General features: G+C 38.7%; 1 protein-coding gene and 1 pseudogene across 3 annotated transcripts; one reads left to right on the top strand and one right to left on the bottom strand.

Annotated features, from left to right (window-relative positions):
* Positions 1-1,303: 1,303 nt before the first annotated feature.
* On the bottom strand, positions 1,304-20,507 carry PMPCA (peptidase, mitochondrial processing subunit alpha). Of its 3 annotated transcripts, XM_069069194.1 has the most exons (13): positions 20,354-20,507; positions 14,482-14,684; positions 14,216-14,295; positions 13,286-13,368; positions 12,146-12,240; positions 8,716-8,816; positions 7,597-7,860; positions 6,145-6,237; positions 5,936-6,054; positions 5,678-5,768; positions 5,027-5,089; positions 2,405-2,549; positions 1,304-1,634 (listed from the first exon to the last, which is right to left on the bottom strand). In XM_069069194.1, exons 1-13 carry the CDS (start codon positions 20,437-20,439, stop codon positions 1,465-1,467), a joined length of 1,593 nt encoding a protein of 530 aa, XP_068925295.1. In that variant the 5' UTR covers positions 20,440-20,507; the 3' UTR covers positions 1,304-1,464. The 3 variants fall into 3 exon arrangements, with proteins under 3 accessions (XP_068925295.1, XP_068925296.1, XP_068925297.1); XM_069069195.1 differs by lacking the exon at positions 13,286-13,368 and having other exon boundaries at positions 14,205-14,295; XM_069069196.1 differs by lacking the exons at positions 13,286-13,368; positions 20,354-20,507 and having other exon boundaries at positions 14,482-14,624.
* LOC138147042 (large ribosomal subunit protein eL27-like) lies at positions 6,463-6,865 on the top strand (annotated as a pseudogene).
* Positions 20,508-20,527: the final 20 nt, after the last annotated feature.

Here is a 20,527-nt window from a genome sequence, read left to right as displayed (position 1 = left end):
ACTGTGCAATCCATACACTGCAGCTATCTACTATTTGATTTTAAGTTTTGCTTCCTATTACGTGTGGCATAAAACCTGATATGAAGAGACCACCACTAAGTTTTAATGTAAGTTAAAATTTTATGTAGATATAACCAATCTGTACCCTTTTCTTAAGGGGTAAGTGGGGTAAATAGAATATGGGGCTTAAAGAAAACTTTCTAGCAAAATATGAAATACCTAGCATTAGTCATTAAAAAAAATCTTTATTTGATTTCTTTAAGATGTCAACCACAAACAATACTGTGTATGGCTATTCCAGTTCAGAAACCTTTAGAAGAGGCCAGGCTTTCTAATTATAAATAAGAAAGTTTGAGGATCCATTCCTTTCTATAGAACAATAAACTACATCCCCTCCCTGATCCCTATTTCATTTTAAGAGCTGGGTGTATGAGAGTTTAGCACTGAACAGTGATTGCTGTTTCAATCAGCCAGACTGCTTTTTAAGATATTTTGCATATAAAAATTATACATTTACTACACCTTTCTTACTCCTGATAATATGTAACAAATTATTTCTATGGCTCCCTAAGTCTTTTAATTTAAATTTTTTTTTAAACAAACCCTGGTACTGTTATTCTATCCAGGCTTAAATTATCCAGAACATATTTACTAATGTTTGGGTCAATCAAGAACTGCTGAAAGAGAAAGTCTTCACTTAATTCACTCCCTACAAAGCCCTAGGAAAGCTATGTGCTCTTCTGGTTTAGCTGCCTCCAAGGGAGGCTGATTTCCCTAGTCAAGGGCAAAACTAATGAATGTGGAAAGCTGCAAGGAAAAAGTATACTTACTTTGCTTAAAGCAATACTGCTTTGAAGTGAATGTTTCCCATGTAATTCTGAACTCGCTTTCCAGTTCAGAATTAGATCTGAGTACACTTTTAATTTAGTATTATCTTTGGGAACTTCAAGTCAAGTAAGCAGGATTTGTATGTATGCTATGTAATCTCCAGTGAATTGGAAGGAAAAACTCTATTTCATATTATCACCACACGGATCCATTAGATTGGATAAAACCCACAGTCTTCTTACCTGATTTAGGACATCAATCTCAAAATGGATCCTGCATATCACTTAAAAGAAAAAAATTCATGCTAAGTATCCATCCATCTCTAACATTGGAGATTATTTTTAGCTGTTAGCAACCTCTCCTTTGCCTTAAGGAGAGGAAGAATTATACACTTAGGTGGTTAAACATTTATTCCAGTGGCCATCATACTTAATCCTGAGAAAGTTTTAAAATCAAGTTGTGTAGTCTGGAAAGGTTTAATTCAGAAGTTGATTTAATTCCGGAGAACAGTCCTACATGTCTTATTCTGTATAATTAAACATCTTTTTTTTGTACTAAATTAAAACAATCCCAAGAATAATACATAAAAAACATGCTCCCCTGGATTCTCAGGGTGGTTTAGGCTTTATCAGTTCCTTATCGGAAAAGCCTATACATTCTTGGCAGTCGTCCATCTTTACTAGCTAGTGCTGCTTGAATGTGTTCATATGTGGGCAGGTCTGTCAAGTCTCCCAGGGCAGCTACTGAAGGTTTACCCCGAAGCATTTTAGTAGCTACCCTCTTGATATCATCTGACTTCACATCACCTAGGACAGAGGAAAACAGGAATTTTGAAAACTACTTTGCTCTGAATGTACTTTTGCTTAAACTAGAGCTGCTATTTTCGAGATTAAATTCACTTTGATGACAATAAACAAATTAAGAGAGAATTCACAAAGACCTAACTAGGAGAAAGAAGAAAAATTCCATTGTATTAAAAGGAAGTTAAAAGTTGTTAATGCTACAATGAATTGGTCGAGGAAGGGTTAGACTAGTTGGGACAGCCTGAGCTGAGCTCTTTCTTGGTGGCTCAGTATCTGCTCTAATTAAAACACCCTACCCATTTGTCCATGGCAACTAGAATGCCCGGCCAGAAGTCAGGAAGACAGACACCTTCCTGAGTTCAAATCTGACTTCAGACTCTTACCAGCTGTTTGATCCTGAGCAAATCACTTAACTCTGGTTTGCCTTGAAACAACTGAACAACGATTACCTATATCCCATCTCTAGTATCAAGCTAAGATGTACATTATGAATTTCACCATCTTAAAGTAACAAGGTTTAATCCCTTCGGTAACATATGGGTTGATAACAGTCTACTTAATAAACTACTTAAAGGACATGAAGATCTCTGGCAATGAGTTCTGCACATAACAGGTGCTCCACTAATGCTTTATGTTAGAGGATGAGGATGAAAAGTCATGTAAGTTAGTTTTTTGAAGGCCAAAGCCGAAATGAATATGACCAGAAATGGCCATTATAATCCTTTGGGTTAGCATAACTATAAATATAACACACATACGGATGTAATACTCACGAATGAGAGCACACAATTCATGAGGTAGTTTTCTGGAGTTTGTTGCCAGCACTTGCCTCCCTACATCCTCAAAAATTACAGGTCTGGATTCTAGGTTCATCATGAGCATGGACATAAGTTGTGTCTTGGCTCTCTCAAGCTCCACCTGGATGTTTAAATAACCATTTTACAAGATTTTATGAATATTAGCCATGGGAAAAAGTTTATCAATAACACTAAATACAATCAACTTTGTCTATTCATTTATGTCCACAACTGAGAAAATACAAGGATTGCAAAGCCCTCAGAAGACAGGAATGTTTTTCTAAATTGAAAATCATGAAAACATGGGATTGATTTGATTTCACCAATGCCCATGTTTACAAAATCAAGACAGGATTTCCCCTTCCCGCCCTTAACAAATTCTGATATTTGTCCATTTGAACTGTGACACTGATAATTCCTCAAATATCCTGGTCTAAATTCCTATAACCTTTAACTTTATTTCACATCAGGGACTACAATATCTTAATTCTCATTATTACCCATACTGAATACCCCATAATAATCCTGACCTCTGAAATTTCTTCCTCTGAATGACTTCCTACTTTTCTATCTCCCTCAGTGCCTCATTTCTCTCCAAACCTGTTCTCTCACCTTGACTGATAATCCTTTAACCCTATCCTGTTTTTCCAATCTATCATGTTTACTCTGCCTTTACGCTGATCCCTTCATGTCATGACCCTACAGTTGACCAGCTCAACCACATACATTATCCTGAATCCTAATATCTCTAACCCTTAGTCTTTCATGCTGCAGTCTTCCTTTTCATCTTTCATCATTGTCTACGGCACTGACATAAGAGTAGTAGCAGTTCCTTTTTTTCTCTTCCAACCTGAGAGAAGACCTCACCTTCTACTTTAAGAAAAACGAGTACATAACTCCCTCTTTTTTCCTTTACTCTTCAAAATCCTCATATTCTCTTTACTTTGTCCCAGTCTCTGACAAAGTCTCTTTTCTGTATGAAGGCCACCCACCAACTCATCCCCTTGTGCTAATGAGGTATGATAGAAAAAGTACTTGCTCTGGAATTAGAGGACCTCGGATAAAACCCCATCTCCAATACCTACTTCATGTGTCTAAGTGGGCAAATTCCTTAACCTGCCTGGGCTGTCATTTCCTCATCTATAAAATGAGAGGATGGGACTACACAACCTGTTGTCCTTTCTAGCTCTAAATCAATAATACTAAACCTCACATCTCATCCCCCTTGTCTCCTTTCCATTTAAAAGACTCCATCTCATCTTCAGTCTCTCCTTTTCTACTGGCTCCTTCCCAGCTGCCATATAAACATGTCTATCCAGATCTCCCCCAACCTTTAAAAGCCTTTCACTTGACCCTGTCATCCCCTCAAGATATCCTATCCTTTCCTCCTTTCACAGGCAAACTTCTATAAAAGGTGTTTTAAACTCATCTTGTCTTGATGTCCTCACCTCCTACTCACTTCTTGACCCCTTGTAATTCGGTTTCCAACCATACCATTGTACTGAAACTTCTCCAAGGTTATGAATGATCTTAATCACTGAATCTGATGGCCTTTCCTAGTTCTCTTCCTCTTGATTCCCTCTATGGCTTTTGCTGCTGTTGACCATCCTCAGCTTTTAGATACTCTTTCCACCCTTAACTTCCGTACATTGCTTTCCCCTTACCTTTCTGACTACTCCTGCAGAGCTTTGTGGCTGGATAATCATTTGTGTTCTATTTCCTAAATGTGGGCACCTCTATCCTAGTCCCTTTTTTTCCCCTCTTAGTAATCCATCAAACCCCATAGCTTTAACTGCCATCCAGCTGCAGATGGCTCTTAAATCTAGACATCTAGCCCTACTCTCTGGAACTGTAGTCCAACCTCATTAATTATTTGCCAGACATCTATATGTGGATGTCCTAGTGGCATCTCACACACATCTAAAATATAAGCAAATGATCTTCCCTCCAAACCTGTTACCCTTTTCCAAACTTGGCTATTTGAGTTGAGAATACCAGCATTCTCCCAGTCACCCAAATTTACAATCTCAAAAGTCATTTGATTCAACTATTTTCTCTTTCATTCTCTAAATATCCATGAATTTTTAGAAGTAAAACCACATTTTCTAGTTTATGTTTCAGTGAGATTATGTACAAAAAGGTATTCTGTTTTTCAGACTTAAGCAAATAAACTTGAGTTAAAAAAAATACTATTAAGGTGAATTTTATTTATTTTATTTTTCATTTTTTGCCTTTTGGAGGGCAGTTGGGGTTAAGTAACTTGCCCAAGGCTACATGGCTAGGTTTTTTGTGTGGGTGTTAAGTGTCTAAGGCCAGAACTGAACTCGGATCCTCCTGACTCTGGGGCCGGCGCTTTACTCACTGCACCACCTAGCCACCCCGTGAATTTTATTTTTGATCCCCAAATTATATATAACCACGAATCTCATATTCCAATTGTACTTCATCCTCTCTGCTACCTGCCCCTTACTTACATTTAATATTCAAATTGAGCAATATGTGTTGAGAATAATTTCTTTGCCTTCAGTGTTATTCTAATAGCCAGGATGTTGCAACTGACTCCTCTAATCACAGGATATGGAAAGAAGCATAACTTACCTCACCCACGGCTCCACCCATTAAGATAAATTCCCTTGTAATGATTTCTACCATTTCTCGAACCTAAAAGAGAATGTGATGTTGGAAATAATAATTAGCAAACAATGGTTCATTCTTTAAGCAGTTAAATAATCTTAATAACATCACTAAATGCAATCTAAAACCTTAGCTCCTTACCATATGATAACAATTTAATGTCTGTACAGCACTTCACAGTTTACAAAGCACTCTGCCAAAATACATGACAACATATGATAATCACACTGCTCGATATGATGTGCGTGTACCTACTTAGACACAAATACGTTCTCTCCATATATTCTCAACTTCATCTCACATATGAAGATAAGACACAATGAAGTTAAGTAATTTGTCCAAGGTCACAAAGGTAATAAATGGCTGAGCTGAGAATTAAGTTTAAGTCTTTTAATTTCCAAGTCCAGTGTTCTTTCCCTTGCAACACAGCTGCTCTGCTACATTTCTAAGGAATTCCCTAGGAAAGCTACAGGTAGGTCATATAAGTACTGAATAAAGTACTTTAATATTACAATGAACTTGGCTTACTAAATTAAACTAATAAAAACAAGTAAGATATTGAATCTTAGAGGTTTTATACGGCTTTAGAAATTAAAAATGAGCCACCACAATTACCTGTCTAGGATCAGCACTAGCATGAATACATAAGAGGCCTGTATCTTCATAACTGTGGTGATAGGAGGTTGCATTATACATCCAATGGTGCCTATAAACAGAAACCCAAATTTTAACATGAGTGCTGCTTTTTTTGTCAAATACAAAATGTACACGTGAAGGAAAAAACCCTCCAAGGTAAAATCAGTATCCTAAAATGCAATCATTCACTTTGGCTTAATAACCCTAAGAAAAACTTTCTCTAAGATTCTTACCAACCTGTTTAGCACATTGAGATAGAGTCTTGTAAACATTCCCTTTCCTGGTCCACCAGCTGAAAAAGAACCTCCTCCTCCCATCATCATGTTTAAAACTGCAAAAGGAATGAAATCTTCCTCCTGCAGGAGATTGGAGAAAAAGAACCAAATCAGTGAGTAGATTAAACATTCAGCAACACAAATTTAGGCATCGTCCTTCTTAACACTTACCAAAAAAGAACAGCTCTCAAGTCCAATCATAATATGTGTGAGTTCAGGGATTGGTGTGGGCCCTAGACTCACATCTGACATGTCTCTTTCTATCTGTGAGGAACACAAGTACAAATGAATGAAGTATGCCTTAATAACAAGTAGGTCTTACAAACAATAGGTGGCGAATATAATGCTCATCATCTGAGCCAGACAAACAAACCCAAGTTGAAATGGTTTTTTAAAGGTCATGAGAAAATTTCAGTAAATACACCTAGATTAAACTTAAAAATTTTTAAAGCCACTTTTGGCTATAGGAGCGACTCGCTTCATGTTGAAATGGGCAAGTTCATGAAACCCGGGAAGGTGGTGCTGGTCCTGGCTGGGCGATACTCAGGGAGCAGAGCCGTCATCGTCAAGAACATTGATGATGGAACCTCTGACAGGTCCTGCAGCCATGCAGGTATTGACCGCTACCCTCGAAAAGTGACTGCAGCCAATGGGCAAAAAGAAGATTGCCAAGAGATCGAAAATCATGTCCTTTGTTAAAGTTTATAACTACAACCACCTCATGCCCACCAGATACTCTGTGGATATCGCACTGGACAAAACAGTTGTCAACAAGGATGTGTTCTGTGAACCTGTACTAAAACGTAAAGCAAGGAGAGAGGCCAAGGTCAAGTTTGAGGAAAGGTACAAAATAGGCAAAAATAAATGGTTTATCCAGAAGCTACGGTTTTAGAACTACTGTGTTGGTCAGTAAATAAAATGTCTACTAAAAATGAAAAAAAATTTTTTTTTAAGCCTCTACTGAAAAGACTTATCAGTAATATAATAGTATGATGGAAAAAGTGCTGGATTATAGATCAAAGGAACCAGGTACTAAGGTCACCTGAATGATGAATAGCTGTCTAACCTCAGTTTCCTCATTTGTAAAACTCTGTTCACATCACAAGCTTATAACAAATATGAAAGTCCTTTATAAAATGCTATATATATATATATATATATATATATATATATATATATATATATGTGTAAGTAGCAACAGTTTAACCGTCAATACTATGTGGAAATACTCCTCCAAGTGTCTATAACAAATTTCAATACTGAGTAAAATTCATATCCAAAGGTGACAACTAATTTTTAATTCCTTTGACAAAATTTCCTAAGTTTTACTGATACCTTTTGTTTTTTATATGAAAGTTATTTCTGGATCTACTTCCTCCTATCTCCTTCCCCAGAATTAAACCAACTCCTATAATCAAGAAAAACAGTTTAGCAAAATAATAGTTGTATCAGCAGTGACTGAATCTAAGAATGCATGCAACAGTCTGTCCTTATAGTTCACCACCTCTCAAATTTTCAATTCCTTACCAATAAACCTTAAAAAGTAACTTAGATCAGAATGCAATTTAAAAGTTTTATGATGCCCCTGAAAAGTTATAATTTGATAGTTCACTTTAGCATTACCTTGACAATCCCTCCAGTATACTGTGCAACAGATCTGTCAACATCCTTGGCCTGCTCACTACTCCAAACTGGATTTATTCCAAGGAGATATTTTCTGGCACACTCCACTAATTGCTCATGTTCTATCCCTACACCAGCCAGTACCATCCGGTCAGGAGTGTAGTAGTTTCTCAGGTATGAATGGAGTACTTTTCGATCAATTCTGGGAATATTTTCTGCTGGACAGAAACGGTGGAGACCCACTGTATTTCCCCTGTATGCAGCCTGATAAGAGAAGAAAGGCATGAGGAACTGGACTCAGAGTTTTGTGTCTGCCCAAATATCAAAATAAATTTTACGCCTTTAATGACTTTTATCATTGCAATACATTTGAGAAAAGTTTATGTGTAGCATCCTTTAGCTATTTCTAGTACATCAGATATATACAGAACAGTTTTTCAAGTCTACCTTACAAAGAGTAATCACCTACTTATGTATAGTTCAAGAATTCATGATAGTATAAGAGTCCTTTCACCTATGCAAGTCATAACCCTTCCATGCTAAGACAAGGCATGGTAAGACATGAGACAGTCTTGATGGGTCTTTGTGGCCAAAAAACAATTATTACATAGTGACCAACCTTCACGTGATGACCTTCTCTGAGCTTAGGTAGGCTGGTCCTTACATGACAGACACACACACATTCCACCAGAAGGCCTGTACTTTGAGGCCTTTTAGCTTCGAAGAATCTTTCAAACCTTGTGCTCAACTGCAATTAATTTCTGAAAACTCAAGTTTCATTCCATGATGAGGCATGTGAGGAGGTCTTCAGCAGAAGCATGTGTTATCAATATAATGACTGAATCTACTTCTCCAGATGAAAATGTTAAAACTAAATGTTTCTTAAGGAAGTAGTTTTCAGGACAAATAAAATGAAATCTTTAATCTTTTTATACAAGAAGGTGTATAATTTAATTCTAACGAAGTTTTGATTTCTTATGTAGATAATAGATTTGTAACGGGTTAACTTGTATGGATGAAATCACAGGCATAAACTATCAAACTGCCCTTTGGGGTTAACAACAGAAAGAGTACAGGCCATATGGATGATGGGTCTAATCCAACTGTGGCTTATCTTACTTCATGAATCATCTCTGTGAGAAGTGGCTCCGGATCAGGCCTCATATTTAGGTCCTCTAATTCAAACTGTACAGCCATTCGAGTCATATCAATTTCTTCATCTATAAAAACAAAGAATCCAAAGCATAAGAGTCACCATCCTAAATCCAAGAAAAGGCATAAGAGTAAGAAGCTAATTCATTTGTACAAAGAAACATAAATTAAGAGTAGTCAAATGACATGTTATTTAATTTCTGGGTTCTCCAACTGTGCTCCAGACTAGCAGAAAGTACCTCATGTGGTATCAAAGGAATAGCACCGAACTGGGGCATATTCTACTTCTAGCTCTGTCCCTACCTACTTATATGACCATAAGCAAGTCAACTTCTTTCTGCCTCACTTTCCTCATTTGTAATGTCAGGATATTACCTATATAGCCTAAGTCATGGGATTACTGAAGACTTACATGAAATGATGAACAGCAAAGTCCTTTAAAGTGCTGTACATAATTTAGTAATAGCAGCAGCAGGATCAATCTTGTCAACATATCAAGGATCTATGATTTCAGTGCTGTGGAAACCTCTTCCACCAAAAAAGATCAGGATCTCTCTCTAACTAGGAAGAGAAGGCTTTAGCCCCAGGGTGGGCCTAACCAGCTGCTGGCCAGAGGGACTCCAGATCAGCAGTAGCTGTGGCCATTTCCAGATTTATCAACACAGACGCAAAGGACAAAGTGAGAGGTCAGTGCAGTCTGGACTTTGGGACCCAGTAAGAGTGCGTGGCGTTTGCCCCCAGGGCGACAAGCCGCTGAGACACCCCGCACAGCCAGCCAGTTCCACATGGCAGCTTCAGCTCCTGGCCTGCAGAGTACAGGGGGACCAAGCACCAGTCTGAGGGGTAATCGCTCTTGCTTTAACGTTCTGGGATCTGGATTGCAGTCTAGGGTGGAAGTCCTGGAGTGTGTGTCCAGCTTGCCAGAGCGTGTGGAGACCTCAGAGAGGGTACCCATCTAATACCTCCGGCAACTGAGAAAACCCCAGCGTTTGGGATGAAAGCTCCCCTGTCTGGTGGCAGAGTCCTACTGTGGGAAAAAGTCCAGGGGTCAAGTGACTGAGGGGCAACATGACCAGGCAAAGGAAACAAAGCAGACAGAAGATTCCAACATTAGACTCCTACTTTGGGGACAAAAAGGAGCAAAGCATGGAACAGGAGGAAGACAGTGAAGTCAGAACTCCTGCACCAAAAGTTTCAAAGGAAAACACGAGCTGGTTATAGGCCATAGAGGACCTTAAGAAGCAAATAAGAGAAGTGGAAGAAAAATTGGGAAGAGAAATGCAAACAATGCAAGAAAATTATGAAATGAGGGTCCAACAGCCTGACTAAGGAAAATAACACCTTAAAAAATAGACTAACTCAAATGGCAAAAGAGGCTCAAAAAGGCAATGAGAAGAATGCCTTAAAAAGCCGAATTTGCCAGATGGAAAAAGAATCTCAAAAGCTCACTGAACAGAATCATTCCTTCAGAATTAGACTGGAGCAAATGGAAGCTAATGACTTTATGAGAAATCAAGATGCTGTTAAACAGATCCAAACAAATGAAAGAATAGAAGGCAATGTGAAATATCTCACGGGAAAAACCACTGACCTGGAAAATAGATCCAGGAGAGACAATTTAAAAATTACTGGAATACCTGAAAGCCATGATCAAAGTAAGAACCTAGAAATCATCCTCCAGGAAGTTCTCAAAGAAAACTGCCCTGATGTTTTAGAACCAGATGGCAAAAGAGAGGTTGAAAGAATCCACCGATCACCTCCTGAAAAAGATCCCAAAAAGAAAACTCCTAGGAATATTATAGCCAGGTTCCAGAATTCCCAGATTAAGGAGAGAATATTACAAGCATCCAGGAAGAAACAATTTCAATATTGTGGAAACACAATCAGGATAACCCAGGATCTGGCAGCTTCTACACTGAGGGATCGAAGGGCTTGGAATATAATATTCTGAAGATCAAAGGAGCTGGGATTAAGACCAAGAGTCACCTACCCAGCAAAACTGAGTATCATATTTCAGGGGAAAATATGGTCATTCAGTGGAATAGAGGACTTTCAAGCATTCTTGCTGAAAAAACCAGAGTTGAATAGAAAATTTGACATTCAGATACAAGAAGTAAAAAAGGCATGAAAGGTAAACAGGGAAAAGAAATCATAAGGAACTTATCAAAGTTGAACTATTAACATTCCTACATGGAAAAACAATAATTGTAACTTATGAAACTTTTCTCAGTAGTTGGAAGGGAATAGAAATATATTATGTCTATATATGAGGGTATATGGGCATATGAATACATATGTAAATGTGTGTATATATGTTTACAGGTATACATAGATAGAGGGCACAGGACCAATTTAAGAGGAAGGGATGATACTTAAAAGGTGAAATTAAGAGGTGAGAGAGGAATATAATGAGAGGAGATGGGGACAGACAGAATGGGATAAACTATCTCACATAGAAGAGGCAAGGGAAAATGGTTACAATGGAGGGGAAGAATAGGAAGGCAAAAGGGAATGGGTCAACCTTATTCCCATTGAATTTGGCTTGAGGATGGAACGAAATACACACTAAATAGGGTATCTCACCCTCCAGGAGAGTAGGGGGGGAAGGGGATGAGAGGGGGGATGATGGAAGGGAAGGCAGGCTGGGGGTGAGGGAAGTTGGAAGCACCCACTTTTGAAAAGGGATGGGATCAAAGTAGAGAATAGATCAAGTGAGAGGTGGGATAGGAAGGAGGGAAATATAGTCAGTCTTTTACAATATATCTACTATGTTATTGTTTTGCATTAGCCACACAGGTACAACCTATACTGAACTGCTTATCTTCCCAATAAGGGTGGGTGACAAGGGAGGAAGGGAATGAATCTGAATTCAAAGTTTTAAAATCAAATACTCAAATACACACACACACACACACACACACACTCTATTAATACTATTTTACATGTAATTGGGAAATAAGATATACAGGCACTAGGCACTAGAGCATAGAGATCCACTGGAAAAGTCGAAGGGGGTATGGGAGAAAATATGGGAGAGAGCAGCCTAGAGGAGGGGATATCCTGTGGGACTGCTATTTTGGGGCGGTGGGTAGGGGGAAAATGGGGAGAAAATTTCTAACTCAAAATCTGGTGGAAATGAATGATGTAAATCAGAAGTTAATAAAACATTTGAAAAATAAAAAAAAATTAAAATGGATAAAAAAACTACTCCATTGCTAATTATCACATCACAAATCAATTTTTTCCATCTGATTTGCTTGAAATTTTTGCATAAAAGCACAGCCTTTGTTACTCTTTTCCCTAGAAGTATATACAGTATATACTATGCTGAATAATAGGAGATACTTGATAGCAATTATTGTTGTTTGGCGCCTCAAGAAGTACCAGAGCATCATACCTGATAACTTTGGTTGCAATACTACATCAGCTAATAAGCCGACCACAGTATCCAGTCCTTTTGTATTAGCAGACACAGCATACATGGTAGTATCCCTGAAAAACCACAATGGAATTTGTGAAGAGAAAATGACTTGTATTCTGGATGGCTATGTTTAGCTTTTTAAGCTGTCATTTAACAATGAAACATCCTAGAGGGAATCAACTATTTCTGCAGAAGCAGTCTCATTCTGAGCAATAAAGTTACTATTGGGTCAGTAACTATTAATGGTATTTTTAAGAACACTGGCACATTCTATTTCTTTCTATCAACAAGACATTTTCATTCTGTACCTTAAAAATTCACTGGTTAAAATGTGTAAAGAACACATACTAGTTGCTAAGTGAAGGGGATAGAGAAGAAATGCAAGCCATAGCCCCGAAGACACCTGGAATGGTTGAGGAGACAGTGAAGTGACCTGAGTATAAAGTTCATGTTATAGTGTGGAATGGAAGAAGCCAAATTTTGAAAGGACTTGAATATGAATGCTCAGTTTGAATATAAATTTTGATCATGTAGGCAGTTGGGAGTCACTGAAATTACGAATCAAGAAAAACTGATTTTGATACATTGATAACCATTACATAACTTTCCCTCTTGTACTACATGTTTATGCTCACTAGTATATAGCATTCTGTAGATGCTTTTCCATACAGATGTATGGTATTATAGTTTTGTCTCTCCTATCCCATGTAATTTGTAACTTAGGGTCTACCCTACGCTACTTTGAAAACTTTGTGGTGTTTTCAAGGGTACTCTCAAAGGAAGAACTGTGATTCTGAATGATGATCAGAGTCATGACCTCTCGCAGTACCATCTAGCTCTAAATCCATGATTTTCTGATCATTATCTTAGAAGAAACTAAGCATTATTTAAAGTAGGTGACCTTTGTATTAATAATCAGTAAAGAATAAAAGTAAAAAGAGACATATGACCTGCTACTAGGCAGTTTTGCTTAGCAGTTTTCAGGGAAAGTAGTTTGAAGGGAATATTTATCTGGGGAACATCTGGGAAGTATTTATTATGTTAAAAAAAAAAAACAACAAACTGTGTTAAAAAGAAATTCTTTTAAAAAATTATTTTAGGCAGCAGCTGATATACCTTGATGTCTGGCAGTCACAAATTCCCCCATGCTTTTCCAAGGTAAGAAGAATTTCATCTTTGCTGCCATATCTGGCAGTAGACTAGGGAAAAAAAATTCCTTGTGAGTTCATATTTTTAAAAACAATCTACTTTTAATTTCAAAGCACATAAAAATAATGAAACCTCCAGAAACAAAAATAAGTATCTCCAAATAAATTGCTGCATCTTTTTCGTACTAATTTAGTGGTTTAACTTGGTTTCTTTACTGATTTCCTTTGGCTTTCTTTGCTGAGATGAAAATTATATCCAAATATCCTTCCTATTTCACCAAAGTTGTTTTTAGCCATCAACATCTGCTTCTTTACTGTTATTACAGTCTGGCTTGATAATCAACCAAACAGTAAGCACTTAGTAAGTGCCTACTCTATGGTAAGCTTTTTGGCAGGCCCTGGGGATACAAAGACAAAAATGAAAGTCCCTGCCCTCAAAGGATTCCCCTTAAATTGTAGTAGTTTTAAATGAAACCAGGAATTCTAAGAGGTTAACATAAAGAGAAAGTAGATTCTAGGCACAGGGGCCAGTATGTCACATGTGAGGCACAGTAAAGCCAGTTTGGTTGGCCTACTGAGCATAGAAAGGAGAATAATGTTATTAAGATAAGAAAGGTAGGTCAGGGCCCATGTTGTGACAAGTTTTAAAAGCCAAACAGATGAACTTCTATTTGAGGCAAGAGGGGGCCACTGAAATTTACTGAGTAAGGAAATGATATAATCAGACTAAATTATTTAGGAAAATCACTTTGGCAGGTGTGTTTAGGAGGAACTGGAGAGAGAACAAACTTAAAGCACGAAGAACAGTTAGGAAGCTATTGCAATAATCAAGGCAAGAGGTGAGGAGAGCTTGAGAGCCAGACTATCTACTCAATAACCCCACATACCAGATACTGACCGAAAATGCCAGTTTTTCCAAAAAGTGAGCAATTCCACCAACATATTTTGCTTCATGTCTTGATCCCGAATTAATCAGAACTAATAACAAAAAGAAAAAATTAACAAGTTAAACCAGAATTTATAGAAAGAAAAAAAGAGAAAACCAATTTCCTAAATAATTCATGACTTTAACAATGACTAAAACAATTAACTGTTTACTAGAAGACACTTATGCACAAACTAAATGAGACAAATAATTGGCCACTGACCAACAAATGTACTTACTTCCTACTGTACAAAATTGTCCAAATTTATTTTGGGATGCCACACGAAGTCCATTCTCCAATGTTGTGACTTTGGTTTCAAATTTTTCCTGTCCATCAACTGTTGCAAAAACAGGTTTGGGCACTCCAGGCAGGGGAGAAGACAGTGGAATGTTGGGGTACGCACTGCCACTACTAAACCGTCTGGATGCAGTCAGTCCAAACCTAAAGCAGGAATGCATGCTCAATTAAAATAGTAGTCACTTGTGATATTACAAATAACCAGTGATAGTCACCTTTATGCAGATGATATACGCATGACTGAGATCTTCCTTTCTAAAGGATATTACAGACATTCCTGTATCCTAAGGGAATGACCATTAGACCAGGAATTAGGAAACCTGATTTTAAATCCTAGCTCTGGCATTTAAGAATATGACCATGAGCAAATCAGTGCACCTCTCTAAACCTGAGTCTCTTCACCCATAAAAAGGAATGGCACGGGGTGGCTAGATGTCACAGTGAGGACAGCACTGGCCCTGGAGTCAGGAGGACCTGAGTTCAGTTCTGGCCTCAGACACTTAACACCCACACAAAAAAACTAGCCATGTAACCTTGGGCAAATTACTTAACCCCAACTGCCCTCCAAAAGGCCAAAAAAAAAAAAAAAAGGAATGGTACTTGTACAAATTACCTGAGTGCTTTGTAGGGAAAGTGCTTTTTAAACCATAAAGCATAATATAAATAAAATTAGTGAGTGTTTTTGAGGCAGTGCATTAACAGTGTAAACAACACTAAATTTGGAGTTAGAGGAACACATCTGGAGTACTGGGTTCTTGGTGTCATGGTTTAGGAAGAACACCTGATAAGCTGAGAATGTTCAGAGAAGGGCAAACCAAAGTGAATACTTAAGGGAGAGATAATAGTTGTCATTAAGTATGAGAAGAGTTAGGACAAAAAAAAGGATTAGATTATTTTCAATTTGGTCCCAAAAGGCTATAGAAGTAGGAGCAATGGGTGAAGCTGCAAAACACATTTAGACTTGAGGTAAAGAAAAACAAAAAAGCTCTGAATTGGGCTGCAGTGAGAGTAGTAGGTTCTACCTGGTGGAAAGTATTCAAACAAAAGCTGCATGACCTCTTGGTCAGGTAAGAGATATGGTTTCCCTGTTTTTACTCTCTCTCCTAGACTACAAGCCATGCTCCACATACAGCTTCCAAAGTGACATTTCTAAAGCAGAACCTGTTGTTGTGTCTAACTCATGATTGCATTTGGGGTTTTCTTGACAAAGATACTGAGGTGGTTTGCAATTCCTTTGCCTGCTCCTTTTATAGATAAGGAACTGAGGTAAAGAGGGTAAAAGTGACTTACCCAGGGTCACACAGATAGTAGATATCTGAGGTCAGATTTGAACTCAACAAGATGAGTCTTCCTGGCTCTAGGCCTGGCATCCTATCCACTGTGCCATCAAGTTGCCCTGTGACCAAGTCACTCTCCTGCTGAAGCTCCAGTGGATTTTGGCTCAGTCTGTTGCAACCTTTCCAGGCTTATTTCACATTACTCTCCTGTATGAATTCACCATCCCACCTAAACTGGCCCGCTTTTTGTTTTCCATTTACATTTCTGACCTTTGGGCCTTTGCACAGGCTGTCCCATGCCAGGAATATACCCCTCCCCCCTTACTTCTTAGAATCCCTAGCATTCTTCAAAGTTCAGTTCAAGCACTACCTTCTACACTAAGACCTTCCTGATTTCATCCTCTTAAGCCTCTAGTCCTCAAGACTTGGCGGTACCATCCTGATCCAACCCCTCTCCCCTAAATTTACATTTTATTTACTTTGTATATATTTGCATCTACTTATATGAGTATAGCTTGTTTCCTGTGAAAGAATGAGTTCCAGGAGGGCAGGAACTATTTTCTTTTTGTCTGCATTCCCAGTGCATAGCACAGTACCTACATGGAGTAAGTACTTAATCTGCACTAGACTGACTGAAATCCTGTAGAGAGGATTCTTTTTGTTTGTTTGTTTGCTTTTTTGGAGGAAGGCAGAGCAATTGGAGCTAAGTGACTTGCTCAAGGTCACATGGCTAGTTTTTTGTGTTTGGTGTCTGAGGCCGGATTTGAACTCAGGTCCTCCTGACTCCAGAGCCAACTTCAGTATGCCACCTAGCCACCCCAATTTTTTTTTTTGCTTTTTTGGAGGGAGAGAGGATTCTTATGTAGATAGAAACTAACTAGATAATTTTGGATGTTTTCAGCTCTGAGATTCCATGTTTATCATTCCTTGCCCAGACATATACTACCTGTGTCCCTTTAAATGGAACCTTTCTGGACTTAATTTTCCTCATTTGCAAAATGAGGAGGTTGGATTAGATAACCCTGAAAAGATCTCCTTCAGTTCTAAATCCTATGGAAAAAAAATCAGACTGGGAGTTAAGAAATCTGAATTCTAGTTCTTGTTGCTTTAATCACTAACCAACCAGGGGCGGCCAGGTAGCACAGCGAGTAAGAGCACTGGCTCCAGTGTTGAGAACACCTGGAGATCGAATCCCGGGCTCAGACACTTAGCACCCACCCAGAAACACCTGGCCGTGTAACCTTGAGCAAGTTACTTAACCCCAATTGCTTTAAAAAAAAAAAAATAACTAACCAACCATGTGTCATTAGACAATCCATTTATTAGTCTCAATTTCTTCATTTGTAACTTAGGGAGTCTGGGAGTTCTATTTACTTCAATAGTGATAGTATATATACATATATTTTTTAAAAGCACCATTTTGAGTTCTACACTAATGCCTCATCATGGATGGTGGTGACCTGGAGATCCTGACAGCTATGTCAACAGAGTGAAAGCTCAGACACATTCTATCAAGCTGAAAAAATTCTGTGGGCCTGGTAATGGAGTGGGTGTGTGTACACATGCACATACAGACATACATTTACATACATATACACATACATATATATATATAATCGATGCACATTATGTGTGTGTATACTGTCATGTGCTTATTTGTCATTGTCATGTGCTAAATTTGGAAAGGCTCAGAACCATAGTGACTGTAATGTGATTTTTTTGGTTATAGTACCAATCAAAGAACAGAATCTACTAAATCAAAGAATTGTAGTGGTCAGTGGAGAGAACTCCCAAACTGACAAAATGACAGATCCTTAAAGGCCTGAAGTAGATTTTAAAGATATGATTCTAGATATATTTGTACAAAGTCTAAGAAAAATTTGTGATGAAATAAAGCAAAGCTTTTTATACAATGTATAAAAGAGAAGCTGCCATGATCAGTAGTTTAGTATTAATTACCACAAAAGCTGATGTCAAAATTACTTGAAAAAGTCAATTATGATCTGAGTCTAGGAACCATTTGGTACCAGTGGCTTCTACTTTAAATCACAGAAGGGCTGCTCAGGAGCAGCAGCTATGGTCACTCTGGAAACCAAAGCAGCCTGTAATGTTAGGAAAAAACACTGGCTCTAGAGCTGGTGATCCTAAGTTCATATGCCATATTTGACATTTACAAGGTATGACTTTGGGTAAGTCACCAACTTCCCTAGATCTCAGTTTCTTCATTTGTAAAATAAGGGAGGGGAGCTGACCTAGATAGGCTCTGAAGTCATTTCCAGTTCTAGAGCTATGATCCTATCATTTCAAATAGACATTCTGAGCACATCCTGTGATGATGTACAATAAAAAATCAAAGGCATTCTGGAACCAAATTATACTGAATTCCCCTCCAGCACCATGTAGTGAGAATTCTTCCTCAATATTTAAGTCACTACTCCCTATGATTAAGTTCAAGTTAATTAATATTCCTGAGAGAGAAAGTAGCATAGTGAAAAGAATAGTTTAGACACCAGAAAACTTAGATTCAAGTCATAGCCTTACTACTAATTTACTGTGTGACAATGTCATCACTTTACTTAACACCTCAGGTTCTTCCTCTGTAAAAGTGAAAGTATCGGGTAAGGTGCTTTCTAGGGTTGTTTCTAGTTCATTGTTCTTATGGGTTTGCCTAGAGATTTGTGGCTTTTACACTCTTCTGAAGGAGAAGAGTGCAATCCAACCTGCCTGCCAAAGAATTTGCTTAACCTGATGGATGGCAGCTGGCCCCCTTTGTCTTAGTTACCAGCAAAGTCTTACAGAAAAGTGACTGCATCTGAAAGTTTCTGACATATAGGAGGCATTAGGTTTACAGAACTGGACCAAGGAACACAGTTCTTGATCCAAGTCATAAAGTAGAGGAGTGAATAATGACTCATTTAGAGAGACTACACAGCACATGTACAAAGGGAAGAAAAAGCTATCAATCAACTGGCTCTCCAGCCATGAGGACACAATCCTTATAAGTAACAGTAGGAATACTATCTGTGAGTATTACTAAGGCAGGACACAATATACTGATGACAAAGAAGAATTAGGAAGACTTTTATGACAAAAATATTTGTACTCAGCTTAAATTCCATGACAAGCAGAAGAAAACAAGGAGCAGCCAGAAATAGTCAGAAGAGCCATATTTTAATCTTAGCTGTAATATTTACAAGATGAGCATGAGCACTTGATAATCTCTCAGTTTTCCTCATATGTAAAGGGGGGGAATGCATTTCCACTACCTCTTTCACAGAGTTGTGTGGAAAAAGTATTTTGTATAGTTATACATAACCATAAATTGTTAGGCCCGGTTCTGTCATTTACTCTAGATGACACAGAAGAAATCATAGCCTTTTATAGCTGGAAGTAACCTGAAGAATCACTTAATCCAACTTTTCTAAGTCCAAATTAATTCAACTTGCATTTGTTAACCAACTACTTGGTGTTTAGTATTAAACCAGGTGATAGGAGATACAAAGTTTAAATATCATATGTAACACATAATTTACAGTCTATGATGGAAATAAGTCACATCAGTAATAATGCACAATATCTGAAAAAAATCTGGAAAGGCACAGACCCAATATACATGAAGTCCCAAGTGAGTGAAATCATTACCATCTGAGGAGAATAAAAGGTTTCATGGAGGAGGTCACTTTTGACTTGATTTTTAGGAAAATGAGCTCATGCCAAAGCAGGAAGTAGGATATTTCAAGCTTAGAGAATTTTAAGTCATAAAGGTAGGGAAAGAGGAGTCGTTTATAGGGGATTGCATTCAAAGCAGCATTACCATTCTTCCAGAAGAAGACTGTAGGAAGGACATTCTAGGCTGAGGGAAATATATAAATAACAGCAAAGGAATGGAAAACACAGGACATATTGAGGAAACACTATGATAGGAGCACAGGATAGATGAAGGTACTGTCTTATCTTTGTAACTGAACCGGCTCAGGGCCTTTCTGGACTCATGGAGGTTTTTAATGGGAAAAGATAAGCTGCATATTGGTAGAGAACTGCATGTTTTCGGGGAAGCTTAACCTTAAAGGCAACTAAATAGAGGCGTTAAAATTTATCAACGATCGACTTTTGGGCCAGTCACTTTAGACACACGTGCCTCAGTTTTCTCCTCTGTTAAATAAGGGGGTTGAACTACTTGGTCTTTAGACTTCTCCCAGTCTAATCTAATCCCAGTCCTAATCTAAGCTGCTTACACATGGTCATACAGCAGGATCCTGTTTTCCCATGTGCCCATTTCCACGCGGAAACGGCTCTGATTGGTCCAATGGCCTGTCCCGAGCAGGGGAACAGACGAAACGAAGGGTCAAGATTCCAGAGGGCGGCGCCACGAGAGCCGGGAGCGAGGCTGCAGTCACTGGCCGGGCCCCTCGGGGCCTCCGTCGGAGTACCCCCAGAGGGGCCTGGGACTGGGCCGGGCAGTCCTGGTCTTTCCCCACACTTGGCCCTGGTCCCTCCATCTCTCTGCCCGTCAGTCAGCAGTCTCGCCCCTCTCACCTCATGCGAGAGCGGCCCCAGACTCCAGGTCCACGCAGCACAGCCGCTCCAGCTGCCCCCGTTATGGACACCGCCGCCGCCACCATCTTGCGCCTCCGCCCAGCGCTTCTGCGGTCACTTCCGCTTCCCCACCCCCTCTCGGCCACGCCCCCGCGGTCTGGCAGCCTCCTCCGC

Source organism: Petaurus breviceps, unplaced genomic scaffold, assembly GCF_028583685.1.
Source record: "Petaurus breviceps papuanus isolate PSGF00001 unplaced genomic scaffold, PetGlider_PUasm1.0 90779, whole genome shotgun sequence".
In the NCBI taxonomy this organism is placed as follows: domain Eukaryota; kingdom Metazoa; phylum Chordata; class Mammalia; order Diprotodontia; family Petauridae; genus Petaurus; species Petaurus breviceps.
This window is presented reverse-complemented; position numbering and strand designations above follow the sequence as displayed.